The 18,339-nt window shown below is 40.0% G+C and overlaps 1 protein-coding gene across 6 annotated transcripts in view; it reads right to left on the minus strand.

Moving 5' to 3' along the window:
- LOC109903578 (collagen alpha-1(XIV) chain) overlaps positions 1-18,339 on the minus strand; it is a 127,274-nt gene that overhangs the window by 39,101 nt on the left and 69,834 nt on the right. For all 6 annotated transcript variants that reach the window (XM_031788605.1, XM_031788610.1, XM_031788606.1 and 3 more), the window contains 5 exons: positions 17,085-17,227; positions 14,545-14,674; positions 13,048-13,170; positions 9,054-9,203; positions 6,404-6,520 (listed from right to left, as the gene is read on the minus strand). In XM_031788605.1, the coding sequence (XP_031644465.1) occupies positions 6,404-6,520; positions 9,054-9,203; positions 13,048-13,170; positions 14,545-14,674; positions 17,085-17,227 (663 nt within the window). The remainder of the gene's footprint in view (positions 1-6,403; positions 6,521-9,053; positions 9,204-13,047; positions 13,171-14,544; positions 14,675-17,084; positions 17,228-18,339) is intronic.

Raw genomic sequence — 18,339 nt, forward strand, 5'->3', positions numbered from 1 at the left:
TAAAGGTGGGGAGATTCTGACAAAGTAACAGCCTCATTACAAACACATCCTATTCAGTAATTTCCAATGACTACTGTGTCTAACACTGTATTAAGTCATCAAAAAGCACAGAGCTGAATATGCACACAGTATTAGCACCTATTGAACATGCTAAAGCTGTGTCTTAAACATGTATCAAGACCTGTGCCTCTTACACAAACTGTGGGGGTTATTAAAAAATCTGGCAACCCAAGCGGTGGCCTTAATCTGAATAGAATCTCATTATTAGGTCTCCTGTATAGGTGGCGGGCTCATTTCTCACCCCATAATTTTTTTTCCGGAACGTTCCCCTTAAGGCCTCAATTCAAGCCATTTTCCAACATACACCGAGGTGGTATTTTCTCTGGGTAATTATATATTTATCTAGCCATCATAAATCCTAATTTGGGCCTAATGCCGGCTGATAGATGTAATATTTCAGGAGCTCCCAAAGGTAATGCTGCGAAATTGCAATGTGTGAAACGCTACATGATAATAATGAAGTTTTGGTCTCAGTGTTAAACTTGATGAATTGCTTGCATTATTTCCCTATCTGACAGATTATACTCATATTTGGATCGACACAGCATTGATGTGACATAGCCATTTTAAATGTTCTATAACTGAAATATTGTCACGCCCTGAGCTGAGTATTCTTTGTTTTCTTTATATATTTTGGTTAGGTCAGGTTGTGACGAATGTGGTATGTGTGTTTTCGTCTCATCTAGGGTTTTTTCACTGTCTAGGGGTTTTGTAGATTTATGGGGATGTTTCCGTCTAGGTGTTTATGTAGGTCTATGGTTGCCTAGATTGGTTCTCAATTAGAGGTAGGTGTTTATCGTTGTCTCTGATTGGGAACCATATTTGGGCAGCAATCTTCTTTGGGTATTTTGTGGGTTATTGTCTATGTTATGTTGCATGTCATCCATTAAACTATGCATTCACACCACGCTACGCTTTGGTCTACTCCATACGACGATCGTGACAAATATTCCACCTGTTGCATAAGTCCCACTAAATGTTAACTGTATATTAGGAGAAATTGTTAATTGGATGTCATTAATTGGCTAGAATTAGATGAATGCCAGGTTACAGTGCCTTGCGAAAGTATTCGGCCCCCTTGAACTTTGCGACCTTTTGCCACATTTCAGGCTTCAAACATAAAGATGTAAAACTGTATTTTTTTGTGAAGAATCAACAACAAGTGGGACACAATCATGAAGTGGAACGACATTTATTGGATATTTCAAACTTTTTTAACAAATCAAAAACTGAAAAATTGGGCGTGCAAAATTATTCAGCCCCCTTAAGTTAATACTTTGTAGCGCCACCTTTTGCTGCGATTACAGCTGTAAGTCGCTTGGGGTATGTCTCTATCAGTTTTGCACATCGAGAGGCTGAAATGTTTTCCCATTCCTCCTTGCAAAACAGCTCGAGCTCAGTGAGGTTGGATGGAGAGCATTTGTGAACAGCAGTTTTCAGTTCTTTCCACGGATTCTCGATTGGATTCAGGTCTGGACTTTGACTTGGTCATTCTAACACCTGGATATGTTTATTTTTGAACCATTCCATTGTAGATTTTGCTTTATGTTTTGGATCATTGTCTTGTTGGAAGACAAATCTCCGTCCCAGTCTCAGGTCTTTTGCAGACTCCATCAGGTTTTCTTCCAGAATGGTCCTGTATTTGGCTCCATCCATCTTCCCATCAATTTTAACCATCTTCCCTGTCCCTGCTGAAGAAAAGCAGGCCCAAACCATGATGCTGCCACCACCATGTTTGACAGTGGGGATGGTGTGTTCAGGGTGATGAGCTGTGTTGCTTTTACGCCAAACATAACGTTTTGCATTGTTGCCAAAAAGTTCCATTTTGGTTTCATCTGACCAGAGCACCTTCTTCCACATGTTTGGTGTGTCTCCCAGGTGGCTTGTGGCAAACTTTAAACAACACTTTTTATGGATATCTTTAAGAAATGGCTTTCTTCTTGCCACTCTTCCATAAAGGCCAGATTTGTGCAATATACGACTGATTGTTGTCCTATAGACAGAGTCTCCCACCTCAGCTGTAGAGCTCTGCAGTTCATCCAGAGTGATCATGGGCCTCTTGGCTGCATCTCTGATCAGTCTTCTCCTTGTATGAGCTGAAAGTTTAGAGGGACGGCCAGGTCTTGGTAGATTTGCAGTGGTCTGATACTCCTTCCATTTCAATATTATCGCTTGCACAGTGCTCCTTGGGATGTTTAAAGCTTGGGAAATCTTTTTGTATCCAAATCCGGCTTTAAACTTCTTCACAACAGTATCTTGGACCTGCCTGGTGTGTTCCTTGTTCTTCATGATGCTCTCTGCGCTTTTAACGGACCTCTGAGACTATCACAGTGCAGGTGCATTTATACGGAGACTTGATTTTTATTTTATTTATTTTTATTTTACCTTTATTTAACCAGGTAGGCAAGTTGAGAACAAGTTCTCATTTACAATTGCGACCTGGCCAAGATAAAGCAAAGCAGTTCGACAGATAAAACGACACAGAGTTACACATGGAGTAAAAACAAACATACAGTCAATAATGCAGTATAAACAAGTCTATATACAATGTGAGGTGAGAAGGGAGGTAAAGGCAAAAAAGGCCATGATGGCAAAGTAAATACAATATAGCAAGTAAAATACTGGAATGGTAGTTTTGCAATGGAAGAATGTGCAAAGTAGAAATAAAAAATAATGGGGTGCAAAGGAGCAAAATAAATAAATAAATTAAAATTAAATACAGTTGGGAAAGAGGTAGTTGTTTGGGCTAAATTATAGGTGGGCTATGTACAGGTGCAGTAATCTGTGATTACACACAGGTGGATTGTATTTATCATCATTAGTCATTTAGGTCAACATTGGAACATTCAGAGATCCTCACTGAACTTCTGGAGAGAGTTTGCTGCACTGAAAGTCAAGGGGCTGAATAATTTTGCACGCCCAATTTTTCAGTTTTTGATTTGTTAAAAAAGTTTGAAATATCCAATAAATGTCGTTCCACTTCATGATTGTGTCCCACTTGTTGTTGATTCTTCACAAAAAAATACAGTTTTATATCTTTATGTTTGAAGCCTGAAATGTGGCAAAAGGTCGCAAAGTTTAAGGGGTCCGAATACTTTCCCAAGGCACTGTATCTCATTAATTCAGGACTTATTTCGTATAATCCTATGGAAGGGCATACAATATGGAATTTAGACCAATTTGAGGGCATTAAAACTTCTCAGAAACTTTAAATATCTATTTAGGACTACGGCACTGACTGAGTAGCAAACTCTCACTTTGACATCAGGTTTAATTTCACTTCCAGACACCCACCCACACTGACAGTTGGTTGGAAGTCTCACATCTGTGAAGTGATAATTATTACTTAGAAGGTAAAAGGCTCCTAGAATCTTTTCCTCAATATAATTGTTTTGCCTAATAATGTGCTGCTTCGATGCAAATTCAGTATCTAGTTAACTACAATCTGGAACAAAAGTGTCTGGAACTCCCTGTCAGAGCACGTTGAACAAGAAACCCAATTGTTTTTCTTTCTCATCCTAACATTTTCAAAAATGAGGTGCAATTACGGTCATCCGCATAACAAGTACAGTGCCTTGGGAAAGTATTCAGACCCCTTGACATTTTCCACACTTGTTACGTAACAGCCTTATTCTAAAAATGGATTACATTTGAAAAAAAATCCTCAGCAATCTACACACAACACCCTATAATGACAAAGTGAAAACAGGTTTTAGAAATTTTTGGCATATGTATTAAACCTAAAAAACAAAAATACCGTATTTACATACGTATTCAGACCCTTTGCTATGAGACTCGAAACTGAGCTCAGGTGCATCCTGTTTCCATTGATCATCCTTGAGATGTTTCTACAACATGATTGAAGTCCACCTGTGGTAAATTCAATTAATGGGACATGATTTAGAAAGGCACATACCTGTCTATATAAGGTCCCACAGTTGACAGTGTATGTCAGAGCAAAAACAAAGTCATGAGTCAAAGGAATTGTCCGTAGAGCTCTGAGACAGGATTGTGTCGAGGCACAGATCTGGGGAAGGGTACAAAAAAAATGTCTGCAGCATTGAAGGTCCTCAAGAACACAGTGGCCTCCATCATTCTTAAATGGAAGAAGTTTAGAACCATCAAGACTCTTCCTAGAGCTTGCCACCCGGCTAAACTGAGCAATCGGGGGAGAAGGGCCTTGGTCAGGAAGGTGACCAAGAACCCGATGGTCACTCTGACAGAGCTCTAGAGTTCCTCTGTGGAGAAGGGAGAACATTCCAGAAGGACAACCATCTCTCCAGCACTCCACCAATCAGACCTTTATCGTAGAGTGGCCAGACAAAAGCCACTCCTCAGTAAAAGGCACATGACAGCCTGCTTGGAGCTTGCCAAAAGCCACCTAAAGACTCTCAGACCATGAGAAACAATAATCTCTGGTCTGATGAAACCAAGATTGAACTCTTTGGCCTGAATGCCAAGCGTCATGTCTGGAGGAAACCTGGCACCTTCCCTACGGTGAAGCATGGTGGTGGTAGCATCATGCTGTGGGGATGTAAGCACACTGCCAAGACAACGCAATCTCTGAATGTCCTTGAGTGGCCCAGGTAAAAAAGCCCGTACTTGAACCCGATCTAACATCTCTGGAGAGACCTGAAAATAGCTGTGCAGCAATGCTCAGCATCCAATCTGACAGAGCTTGAGAGGATCTACAGAGAAGAATGGGAAAAACTCCCCAAATAGAGGTGTGCCAAGCTTGTAGTGTCATACCCAAGAAGACTCGAGGCTGTTACCACTGCCAAAGGTGCTTCAACAAAGTACTGTGTAAAGAGTCTGAATACTTATGTAAATGTGATTGAGGTTTTTTATGTTTTTGCTTCGTCATTATGGGGTATCGTGTGTAGATTAATGAGGGAAACAAACTATTTAAACAATTTTCGAAATAGGCTTTAACCATACAAAAAATCTAAGGGTCTGAATAGTTTCGAATGCACTGTATATCTTGTCCCCACTCACACTTGGCTAGCCATCGTTCACTTTTTAAACTATAGGATATGTAAATGTCAAATCAGCTCACCTTTTTAAAAGCCTTGTAGGCCTACTGTACTGTATATGACTCTAAACCAAAACTCTAACCCCAAATACTAGCCCCTGTACCAAACCTGTACAGTCTGTCCTACTGATGTTATATCTTATGCTTTATACTGTATATAATATAACTGTCACACCCTGACCTTAGTGTTCTTTGTTTTCCTTGTTATTTTGGTTAGGTCAGGGTGTGACATGGGTGCTGTATGTGTTTTTTCTTGTCTAGGGGTTTTGTTTGTTTATGGTGCTTAAGTCTATTAAGTCTATGGTTGCCTAGATTGGTTCTCAATTAGAGGCAGGTGCTTATCGTTGTCTCTGATTGGGAACCATATTTAGGCAGCCATGTTCTTTGAGTATTTTGGTGGGTGATTGTTTCCTGTGTCAGTGTTTGTGCCACACGGGACTGTTTCGTTGCCAGTTCACTTTGTTGTTTTGTATTTGTGTTCATGTTGAGTTTTCTTATTAAATACCATGGACACTTACCACGCCGCATATTGGTCCGATCCTTGTTTCACCTCTTCAGAGGAAGAGAAGGAAATCTGCCGTGACAATAACATGGTATATCACAGCATTTGAATAATGTTACAAATGACTATCCCCCAGTTCCTTATTCAGTTATGTTGGGATGTGTGAAATCTCTGTCAGGATTACAAGTGAATCCTCCTCCTGGCAGGCTTCCGTGTCCCAACCGTGATTCCCTGCCAGGAGCATAATTCCTGACTGGGTTCACATGTGGATTTTAGGGGTGAGCTGACAGCCTTATCCACATGGAGACGTGTGGCCGCATGGTAATCACCTCCTTCCACTAGAGTGGCTGTGTCAGTGTGTGGGAATACCAATGTGGATTTGGTTGCATATACTGTACTGTACAGTGTAAGTCTGCACACAGCATTGTTAATGCTAAATTATAATTATTTAGCCTATTTGGCCTATTTATTGCCTTACCTCCCTACTCCTCTGTACATAGATTTTTCTATTGTGTTATTGACTGTACGTTTGTTTATGTGTAACTATGTTGTTGTTTGTGTCGCACTGCTTTGCTTTATCTTGGCCAGGTCACAGTTGTAAATGAGAACTTGTTCTCAACTAGCCTACCTGGTTAAATAAAGGTGAAATAAAAAAATAAAAATACTGTCAAGGAGAGGGTGTGGATATTTTCCTGCCACGACAAATGACTTGCTTTTAGTAAGCTCAATACCATAAACAAACTGTTGTTGGTTCAAAAGGCACAGGGAAGTTGATAATAGTGTATGTTTGTGTGGTGCTCGGTACTCACTGAGCAGCGACTCGATGACCACACGGTACAGAGTGGCGTGGCGGTGGGCACCCCACTGGGCACACACGCTGGTCATCCTCACCTGGTAGGTGTTCAGATTGGTCACTCCAAGGTACACTGTGACAGAGAGAGACAGACACATTATTACTGTAATAGATCCACCACATCACACTGGAAACCATACCACTCCTCTGAAGGAGATACATAGTGTGCGCATGGATGCCAGATCTGCCTCTGCTTGAGCCAACTCCTTTGTTGTTGTCCTGCATGTGGCAGATCCACCATATCATACTGGAACCCATTTCACAACGGGCCTAATACTGAAAAGCATGTCTATGGATCAGTATCCAGTAGACTGTAATGCTATACTGCAACATATTGGATTGTAATCTTGTCATCGTGACTTGACTTTAACCAGAGCAGTGACGGTAAAAACACCAGTGATAAAATGCTACAGCACAAGACCTGCATATCCTTAACGATACCGAGCAGACATTTACCGTCAGGCAGTACATCTATCGCCACACAGCATATGTCTCCAGTTGAGTTGGACTCTAAATATATGGAGCCTTGGCTTCCGTAACCCACGCATGCATTTTTCATTGCGTAAAAGTTATTTTGAGAGTTGAAATATGGTGCCGGTATGTTACTCCTAACAATCAACAGTACAAACCATTTATGCAAATATATGCATGCATTTCTTAATCTCATTATTGCGTGCTGCTATGGGTTTTAATATTTCAGTGGGACATACAGTACAGTTTCATTCCAAAACGCTACATATCCAATTTCAGAAATGTTAGTAAATTAGGTTTTATTGTTTAAAGAAAATATGAATAAGATTGGTATTTTTTTTCACTATTTAATCATGGCATGTTGTTCAATGACAGACATGTATTTGTTTAAAATCTATCACTTGATGGTTTCATTTCAGAGAGACAAATAATTATGTTTTTTTGCTAAATGCTATATATCCGCCTCACTCTCAGAGAAATAAGTAGTACAGCTATGTTTTACAGAGTCAAATGTAACAAATAACTACATTTTTAACAAAGAAATGTACAAATTATACATTTGTGACATCAATATTTACATTTTAAACTAATAATAATACTCAATACAGTAATATGAGATTTGTATGTATAACATTTGCATTTGACATTGTTGTCATTTAACAGAAGCTCTTATCGTGATCGACTTACAGTAAGTGCATTTATCTTACAATAGCTAAGGGAGACAACCACATATCACAGTTAAATATATAGGATGCGAACATTGCATCCAGCTAAACAATGGATATATAGCGTTCTGCAAAAAAACAAACATTTTACTACACATTTAAAATATATATATATATCAAAATCTGAGAACAGTTATATTTTACACACACATGAAAGTACCCCTAAAGCAATCATTTCTGAGGAAAAAACACAAATGTGAAAAATTGGTGGATATAGTGTTTTGGGGAGTAAATTTTGTCCATGTTTTGTACTGAGAGTCACAAAAACAAATTTACCCACAACTGTTTGGTAAATAATCTCTTCTGCATACCTTGGAACATGCAAATTTCACAATGCATATGACTAAATTCACAATGTTTAAGGTAGACTGCGTTACATACTACATAACATAAAATATAGCCATTCATTAACTTTCACAACACAACTATATTTAAAAATAACAGTAAGACAAGGAGATCTTGAACATGACATTGAGCCATCCCCATTTTCTCTTATTATAGTGCCGTGTTCATTAACATGCTCACTCTGTGTCAGTCAGGCATCAAACTCCACCCAAGAGACACCCCTATCCTGATGGCTATATTGCTATCTATGCCCTTCAAAATCGCGCGCTACCCAAGAGTGCTTTGCTTAATTATTATGCACAAGGTGATAGCGTAGTCTTAACGCAAACAAATGCGAGTCTCTAGTCTCCACTCCTCCCTACAATCTGATTATCTGGGAGCTGCCAGCTCTAATAAGACAATGATCTCTGTTACAGTGCTGAGTCGCTGACACTGGTACTACATTAGGCACGCATGCCTGGCCACTTGATATCATTGTGGCGTCTTCAGTCTCTGATGGAGTGAAGCTATGCTACTCAATAATTCACACTGACTCAGACAGTTCCAGTCAACCTACAGGGGAGGCAGGTGGTCTAGAGGTTAGGAGCTTTGGCCCAGTAACTGAAAGGTTTCTGGTTCGATTCCCTGAGCCAAATAGGTGAAGAATGTGTTGACGTGCCCTTGAGCAAGGCACTGAACCCTAATCACTCTGAGTAAATGTAGAGAGGGGTCTAACTCAACCTTACATTGGATTGGAAAGAAGATGATGACTAACGAAAGTGGTATAATATCTAAAAATGTCATTATTTGATGTAAATTGTCTTGTTTCTGATGAGCGATCAATGTGACCAAAAATCTTGTAGTAAGTATTAAACTGTTTAGTATAAAGGTTTGTTATGTTCTGTAGGCATGAAGAGGATAAGTAAGTAAGTAATTATGCAGTTACAGTATACACAGTGTCCATTCTGGAGTCCCGTTCTGCCTGGAGGCGCTGAGTTAAATAAGTTGAATTATCGATTCATTAACTGTTTATTATGCAAAGTATCCATTCTCAAGTCACATTCTACCTGGGGCTAGTCTACTCACATGTCCTGGCTTTGCCGGTGAGGGTCTCGCTGGAGCCGGTAGTGTAGGAGGCGATGACCCTGACGCCGTACTCAGTACCGCTCATCAGGTTCAGGATCAGCATGGTGTTCACGTCCTCGCCCACAAAGGTCTCCAAAGCAGGTCCCGGAGCTGTGGAGAATAGAGGTGTGTGTGTGTGTGTGTGTGTGAGAGAGAGAGAGACAGCTCACATTCACTACCACACATACTACAGCACACTGCTTGCAGAACTCGTAGGCTACTCTCGCCTAAGGAGCATTTAAAACATTATTGATTTTTTTTCAGCTGTCCATGATTGCATGAATTTCATGAATACTGCATCGTATTAAGGGTGAAGTGGAGTTGAGTGTAGTGGCTTGTCAGTCAGAAAACAGCTTTAGACATAAATGTGTGGAAAGTTTTAAATATGTTTTGTGTGAATGCGGTTTTGCCCATCCTATCAATAGCATGATAGGTATTTCTCTTGTTAATAAGCATTTTGTGCTTAGAAGGTGATGAATTGGACAGATCACATGTGAATAGGATCACAAGCTTAGAAGGGGGCCCAGAAGATTATCCTTTGTAGTTAACAAAATATATTGAATGAGGATTCATGTACTTTTTCACTGTGTGTGTGCAGTAGTAGTAGCAGTAATATTAGTAATAGTAGTAGTAGTGATAGTAGTAGTAATAATAGTAGTAATAGTAGTGATAGTAGTAATAGTAGTAGTAGCAGTACTGATAGTAGTACTAATATTAGTAATAGTACTAGTAGTTGTAGTAGTAATAGTAGTACTAGTAGTAGTGATAGTAATAGTAATAAAAGTAGTAGTAATATACTAATAGTAGTAGTAATATTAGTAGTAATATACCAATAGTAGTAGTAGGAATAGTAATATTAGTAATAGTATTAGTAGGAGTACTGATAGTTGTAGTAATACTAGTATTAGTAGTGATAGTAGTAATAATAGTAGTAGTAGTAATATACTAATGGTAGTAGTAGTAATAATAGTAGTAATAATAGCAATACTGTAGCAGTAGTAGTAAAATTAGTAGCAGTAATAGTAATAGTAGTATTAATAGTAGTAGTAGTAGTATTAATAGTATTAATAGTAGGAGTACCGATAGTAGTAATAGTAGTATTATTACTAGTGATAGTAGTGACATTAGTAGTAATATTAATAGTAGTAATAGTAGTAGGAGTAGTAATAGTACTAGTAGTGGTAGTAATAGTAGTAGTAGGAGTACTGATAGTAGTATTACTAGTAGTAATATTACTAGTAGTAGTACTGATAGTAGTAGGAGTACTGATAGTAGTAGTAATAGTAGTATTATTAATAGTAATAGTAGTGACATTAGTAGTAATAGTAATAGTAGTAGTAGTAATGGTAGTAGTAGTAGTAGTAGTAATAGTAGTAGTAGTACTAGTAGTGATAGTAGTAGTAGTAAAATACTAATAGTAGTAATAGTAATAGTAGGAGTACTGATAGTAGTAGTAACAGCAGTAGTGGTACTAGTACTAGTAGTAGTAGTGATAATAGTAGTAGTAGTAATAGACCAATGTAGCAGCAATAATAGTAGTAATAACAGCAATAGCAATAGTAGTAATAGTAGTACTAGTAATAGTAGTATTAATAGTATTAGTAGTAGTAGTAGTAATAGTAATTGTGGTAGTAGTAACAATAGTAATAGTAGCAGTAATAGTAGCAGTAGTAGTAATAGTAATAGTTGTAGTAAAAGTGGTAGTAGCAATAGTAGTAGTAGTAGTAGTACTAGTAATAGTAGTAATAGCAGTAGTACTAGTATTAGTAGTGATAATAGTAGTAGTAGTAATATACTAATGGTAGTAGTTGTAATAATAGTAGTAATAATAGCAATACTGTAGCAGTAGTAGTAAAATTAGTAGCAGTAATAGTAATAGTAGTATTAATAGTATTAGTAGTAGTAGTAGTAATAGTAGTAGTAGGAGGAGTAGCGATAGTAGTAGATTCTCTGCCTCTAACCCTATTACAGGGGCTGAGTCACTGGCTTGCTGGGGCTCTCTCATGCCGTCCCTGGAGGGGGTGCGTCACCTGAGTGGGTTGATTCACTGTTGTGGTCATCCTGTCTGGGTTGGCGCCCCCCCCCTTGGGTTGTGCCGTGGCGGAGATCTTTGTGGGCTATACTCAGCCTTGTCTCAGGATGGTAAGTTGGTGGTTGAAGATATCCCTCTAGTGGTGTGGGGGCTGTGCTTTGGCAAAGTGGGTGGGGTTATATCCTTCCTGTTTGGCCCTGTCCGGGGGTGTCCTCGGATGGGGCCACAGTGTCTCCTGACCCCTCCTGTCTCAGCCTCCAGTATTTATGCTGCAGTAGTTTATGTGTCGGGGGGCTGGGGTCAGTTTGTTATATCTGGAGTACTTCTCCTGTCCTATTCGGTGTCCTGTGTGAATCTAAGTGTGCGTTCTCTAATTCTCTCCTTCTCTCTTTCTTTCTCTCTCTCGGAGGACCTGAGCCCTAGGACCATGCCCCAGGACTACCTGACATGATGACTCCTTGCTGTCCCCAGTCCACCTGGCCATGCTGCTGTTCCAGTTTCAACTGACCTGAGCCCTAGGACCATGCCCCAGGACTACCTGACATGATGACTCCTTGCTGTCCCCAGTCTACCTGGCCATGCTGCTGCTCCAGTTTCAACTTCCACCTGACTGTGCTGCTGCTCTAGTTTCAACTGTTCTGCCTTATTATTATTCGACCATGCTGGTCATTTATGAACATTGAACATCTTTGCCATGTTCTGTTATAATCTCCACCCGGCACAGCCAGAAGAGGACTGGCCACCCCACATAGCCTGGTTCCTCTCTAGGTTTCTTCCTAGGTATTGGCCTTTCTAGGGAGTTTTTCCTAGCCACCGTGCTTCTACACCTGCATTGCTTGCTGTTTGGGGTTTTAGGCTGGGTTTCTGTACAGCACTTTGAGATATCAGCTGATGTACGAAGGGCTATATAAATAAATTTGATTTGATTTGATTTGATTAGTAGTAATAGTAGGTGTAGTAGTAGTAGTAGTAGTAGTAGTAATATTAGTAATATTAGTAATAGTAATAGTAGTGGTAGTAATAGTAATAGTATTAGTATTAGTAATAGTAGCAGTAGTAGTAGTAATAGTACTAGTACTAGTAGTGGTAGTAATAGTAGTAGTAGGAGTACTGATAGTAGTAGTACTAGTAGTAATATTACTAGTAGTGGTACTGATAGTAGTAGTAATAGTAGTAGGAGTACTGATAGTAGTAGTAATAGTAGTATTATTACTAGTAATAGTAGTGACACTAGTAGTAATATTAATAGTAGTAGTAGTAATGGTAGTAGTAGTAGTAGTAGTAGTAGTAATAGTAGTAGTAGTACTAGTAGTTATAGTAGTAGTAGTAAAATATTAATAGTAGTAATAGTAATAGTAATAGTAGGAGTACTAATAGTAGTAGTAACAGCAGTAGTGGTACTAGTAGTAGTAGTGATAGTAGTAATAATAGTAGTAGTAGTAATAGACCAATGGTAGTAGCAGGAATAATAGTAGTAATAACAGCAATAGCAATAGTAGTAATAGTAATAGTAGTACTAGTAATAGTAGTATTAATAGTATTAGTAGTAGTAGTAATAGTAGTAGTAGCAGTAATAGTAGTAGTAATTGTGGTAGTAGTAACAATAGTAATAGTAGCAGTAATAGTAGCAGTAGTAGTAATAGTAATAGTTGTAGTAAAAGTGGTAGTAGCAATAGTAGTAGTAGTAGTAGTAGTAGTAATAGTAGTAATAGCAGTAGTAGTAGTAAAATTAGTAGTAATAGTAGTAGTAATAATAGTAGTAGTAATAGTAGTAGTAGTAAAAGGAAGAGATGGACCGTATAACATATGCTTTTAATAAGCAGTATAGATAATGTAGGGTTTATGTGGGTAAGATGGGCTGTCTTTAGAAATAATCAGTACTGTGTGTGGGGGGGGGGGGGGCATGAATGTGTGTGTACATACCAGAGATGGGTTTGTAGACGACTCTATAGCCCATAGTGGGGGATTGGGGCGTGTCCCAGGTGATACGGAAGCGGTTGTACCATTCCTCCGACACTCTCAGGTTCCTAGGAGCAGACAGTGGCACTGCAGAATGAAGAATAGAGAAGAGAAGAAGAGATGGATAGGTGGGAAATAAGTATTGAGACATGAGACAGATAGATATAGGGAGAGTTAAATGGAAGAAGAACAAAAGAGACAGACAGAAAGTTAGAGAGAGAGAGATAGAGGTATAGAGTGAGTGAGCGATGGACAGAGAGAGAGAGAGAACAGAACTCACTCAGTAATAAGGTACATTTTCATCAAGTACAGTTATGAATTGTAGATGAGAAACTCTGCGTACATATGAGTCACTCCATCCTCCTGTCCTAAAAAGAGAAGCACACTGGGGAGTTCTTAAATTAAACACGATACATGTCTGATGGGCTTTAAAATGACAAACTTTTTGAGTCAGACTCACAGCATTGGACTGAATTACAACTGGATTCAGTAGAGTTAGCATGACTTCTCCAGACCTGTTCCATACAGTACAAATCATTCACACACACACATACATATACACACACACACATTCAATGTGACATTGTTGTTTGAGGGATTGCCTCATTCTTAAAGTGGACAATACATTTCAAATTGGTGTCCAGGGATTGTTCTTTTCAGAGCAGGAAAAATAATCAGTAACTACTCATGTAAGCTTTTTAGGAAGATAAAGAATGAAAATGTGAATTCCATTCAAAAATGTTTATTAATGATGTGAGTGGTTTCAGCTTCTGACAACCACCGGGGGCGGGCTGCTGGCCATGTTGACTCCAATGCTTCCCACTGTTGTGTCAAGTTGGCTGGAGGTCCTTTGTGTGGTGGACCATTCTTGATACACACGGGAGACTGTTAAGCGTAAGAACCCAGCAGCATTTAAGTTCTTGACACACTCAAACCGGTGTGCCTGGCACCTACTACCATACCCCGTTCAAAGACACTTACATATTTTGTCTTGCACATTCACGCTATGAATGGCACACATACACAACCCATGTCTCAATTGTCTCAAGGCTTAAAAATCCTTCCTTAACCTGTCTCCTCCCCTTCATCTACATTGATTGAAGTGGATTTAACAGGTGACATCAATAAGGGATCATAGCTTTCACCTGGATTAATTTAGTCAGTCTATGTCATGGAAATAGCAGGTGTTCTTAATGTTTTGTACACTCAGTGTGCAAAGAGCGTGCAGAGCTGTCATCAAAACAAAGGGTGGCTATTTTGAAGAATGATTTGTTTAACACTTATTTGGTTACTACATTATTTCATATGTGTTATTTCATAGTTTTGATGTCTTCACTATTATTCTACAATGTAGAAAATCGTAAAAATAAAGAATGAGTAGATGTATCCAAACTTTTGACTGGTACTGTATATCTCAGAGTCCGTGACACCATGGAGAGAAGGTCATGCAGACAGACTTACAGGTGCGTCCCATGCGGCTAACACCGGGGCCGTCTCCGTCAGCGTAGACCGGGGTGACCGTCACCTTGTACTCCATGTCAGACAGCAGTGGCTGCAGCAGGAGGCTGTTCTGACCACCTGGGACCATTTTCTAGAACACACACACACACATTTGCCAATCACAATATGAGGACTACAAGGTTCTGGTATTGTCTGGAGTGGAGGGACATGCTGGGTCAATGTGACTGGTGATTAAATGTACTGGAGTTGTAGCCTTGTAGCAGACCTGTCTGACCATAGGAGTTGGCAAGACAGCCAAAAATATCTGGTATCAGGCTAGCTAATAGGAGCTCTGTGATATCTTTGTTTTTAGTGATAACAGAGAAATTGATCTGACTTCCGTTTTCACGTCTTTTACATTACATAATTTAGCAGCCGCTCTTTTCCAGAGCAACTAATAGCAGCAATTGGGTTTGTGCCTTGCTCAAATCGGCTCTGAACCAGTGATCTTTTGGTTACTGGCCCAACGCTCTTAACCGCAAGGATACCTGCCGCCAAGCAAATCTTCATCTCCTTAAGTTATGTGTAATAACGTGTGATAGTGCATGAATGAACATGCTGTACTGAAGAAAACCATTCAGCAAATGACTGAGTAAACTGAATGATTACAAGACACAGATGAAGGAAGTTGATACTGTATTCAGGAGAATCTCTAGTCTAGGGCATGAAGGGGAATCAGTGAATGACAAAGAAGAATTCCTCCCAAAAATAGCTAAGAACATGTCAGGAATGCACTTGAGCAAAAAAAAAGATCTGAATCATACTGGCTCTGGTTGCGTATGAATCTCTGTATGTACTGTGGCAGACAGCAGGGAGAGCTGAGGGAAGTGGTAAATTGAGGAGAGATATCTTGCAGGTACCTGGCTCCACCCCCAAGCCTTATATGGACTTCCTGCCACAATGAGGAAAGGCTGTGGGTCGTTAAGCCAGGGAGTGCTTGGGGATAAAGGAGGATAGCAGCCTGCACAAAGGGGCAGAGGTGAGTGACAAGAGTGGGAGAAACGAGAGCAAAATCTGTGTGATTGCCCGTTGTGACCTGGACTGTCGGACTACAAAAGTAAACAATTAAAAGTATGTTTTTTAGTACTTTGCCCCCAATTTATGAACAAATGTAATGAATAATAGTCTATACCTCCATTTCAAATTCAATGTCTATCTAAACACTGATATCAGTACATTTAATTGGAAAAATAGTCCAACAAGATACTTAAACTTTCAGGAGTTAGGCTATAGAAGTTAATTGACTAATGTACGGCACAACGCATAAATCAACATGTGAACACTGTGAATTCATAATGCAGGCTGTCTAATTTCAGAACACCTAGAATGTCTGACATTTCTGGACTGCAGCCACTCCTCCTCCTCTTCCCTCTCTCTCCGTCTCTGTTTCTCCCTCATCCACTCTCCATTCCTCCTCTCATTCCTGTTTGCATTCCAAGTGCGTGCGGTCTAGCCTCGCCTCCATCCCAAAAAGTTCCACAGCCGTGACAAGTGGCGAGTTTGACAAATCAATTTCAGGCCAACTTGATGAAAATAGCAGCTATCTTTTTCGAAGGGGGGGACCGCAGGACGGAGTGTGACCCAAGTAGCCAAGTCCCAGTGCTACCGCCGTTGCCTAAAAAAAATTATAACTTGGTCGCTCCCTCAAACTATTTATAATTTATCCGGTTGAAACTAGTTGGGAATGAAGTATCTGTGAAGAATGCAAACTCTCAATCCCCTTGACTTTACTACAAAGTATGGCTGTGGGTTCCACTCTACTGCTCTTATTCCCTGGCTGGCCTTCAATAACCTGTGTTTGGATGGGAGCTGTTCAGGCTGTGGTGCTGAAAGTTGCCAGTAAATTCAGAAACAAAATGCGAGGCGTCAGTGGCTTTTCCCGGTTTTCCTGTACTATAGCAGTGGACTAGGAATGAATTGGTGTTTTGTCATTGAAAGTCATGATTGCATTGTAAAGTTATCTTTCAATGAGGCTGTAACATTGGTTTGGGATGCCGCATTACAAAACCAGCAAGGTTTATACAAGAGATAAGTACTACTTATCGACTACATTCCCACAAACCAGTTTTCAAATACAAAGTGGACTACAACATTCTGATATCAATAGATAAGGAATCTGATTAAACACTATATCACTATGCATCTGCCACAAACGCTTAAAGACTACCATACAACCCCAATTTCTTCCATACATACATATCTAATCATTGGGAGGTCACCAAGAGCAGTGCGTTTTCAAGAGACACTGGCTGAATGAATGGCATCAATACAACACTAATCCATTCAGACTATGTAAGCTTATCGCTAATGGGAGAGCGAGGGGCTGGTTTTATTGTAATGGCCATATAAGAGGGTCATACTAGGAAGCGTGGGGGGGGTCATACTCTGTTTATCTTAAATATGAATTAGAGGAAGGGCTGACATTGAAAAGAGCTAGGCTGTGGAGATCTTGGGAATCATACTAACGGAGAAGAAAGGAATTCTTCTTGTTTGCGTCTTACCGTCTCCTCGGCACGATCGCCCCTGGCGGTGACATAGGCGACGCGGTACTGACGCACGTTGCGGTCCTGCAGCTCCCAGGACACCTCCATGCTGAAGGTGGTGTGATCGCTGAGCAGGAGGTTCCTCACACCCAGACGCATAACTGGGTGAAGGAGGGAGGTAGAAAAAGAGGGTAGTGAGGGAGAGTAAGGGTGGAGGGAGGGGGAGGTTGGAAAAGGATGAGTTGAGAAAGGGAGGTGGAAAATGGGGCGAGGAGAGAGACACCAGGTGGCTTTACTATGCAGACGGTGTGGGTGGATGCATACATTTGAATAAACACAATATGATTTGACTAATGACGCAACAGTGCAGAAAGAAACAGCAAACAAAAACACAGAGATCCTGGTGAGATCATAGCTATATATTAGTGATGAGGTGAGTTACAATTTTATGACAGTCATAAATACCTCGTCCCCCCCTTTTCCTCTCTCCACCCTACTGATGTGACATTTGAAAATCCCTTGGTTAACATAGAGATTCTGGAAATATCAGAAGGTGGGGGGGGGAAATTAACTATATTCTGTTAATCCGACCAATTGTACATATGCGGTGGTACTTAATGAATATGATGTCAGTTCGGTTGTCATTTGAGACATGCTCATCAATGATATGATGACATAAACTCTACAGTGGAAAGTCTGCACATTGTAGTTATCGGATTCACATGGAATTGTTGTTCAATTTAAATGTTTGAATATAAAATTATTGGTGAAGAGATTAAATGTAATTTTAGCTTCCAAATGAGAGATTTGGGTTTTCATAAGGATAGGGCTCTGCTCAATCAGTGGCCCGCCCCTGTGAAGAGACATGGGTTATAAAACTTTTCAAACACACCCTTCTCGCTCCACTATATAAAGCCTTGACGAAAATATAACCTCCTGTTCCGAGGATGTGAGGACGACGGTCCATACGTTAAAATGACTAACATGTCAACTACAGAACTAAGCCAACCTCAGCGTGAGCTTTGGTTGCGAATGGTATGAACTTTGAACTCTTATTCACTATAGAAGTGATACCTCCTAGCCGTTGAGTTAGCAACAGCAGCTGCAAACGTGGGCTAGGAAAGAACAGACAGAGTATCCCGTCTACCACGCAACGATGTTACTACAACGTATCCAATTTACCACCAGATACATTCTTCAAAGGCCAAAGGACTCGGTTGGGCAACACGGCCTTCCATCTACCTCCAACCTACCGAAGTGCAGTTCAGAGTAA

Source organism: Oncorhynchus kisutch, linkage group LG14 (genome assembly GCF_002021735.2).
Source record: "Oncorhynchus kisutch isolate 150728-3 linkage group LG14, Okis_V2, whole genome shotgun sequence".
Taxonomy (NCBI): domain Eukaryota; kingdom Metazoa; phylum Chordata; class Actinopteri; order Salmoniformes; family Salmonidae; genus Oncorhynchus; species Oncorhynchus kisutch.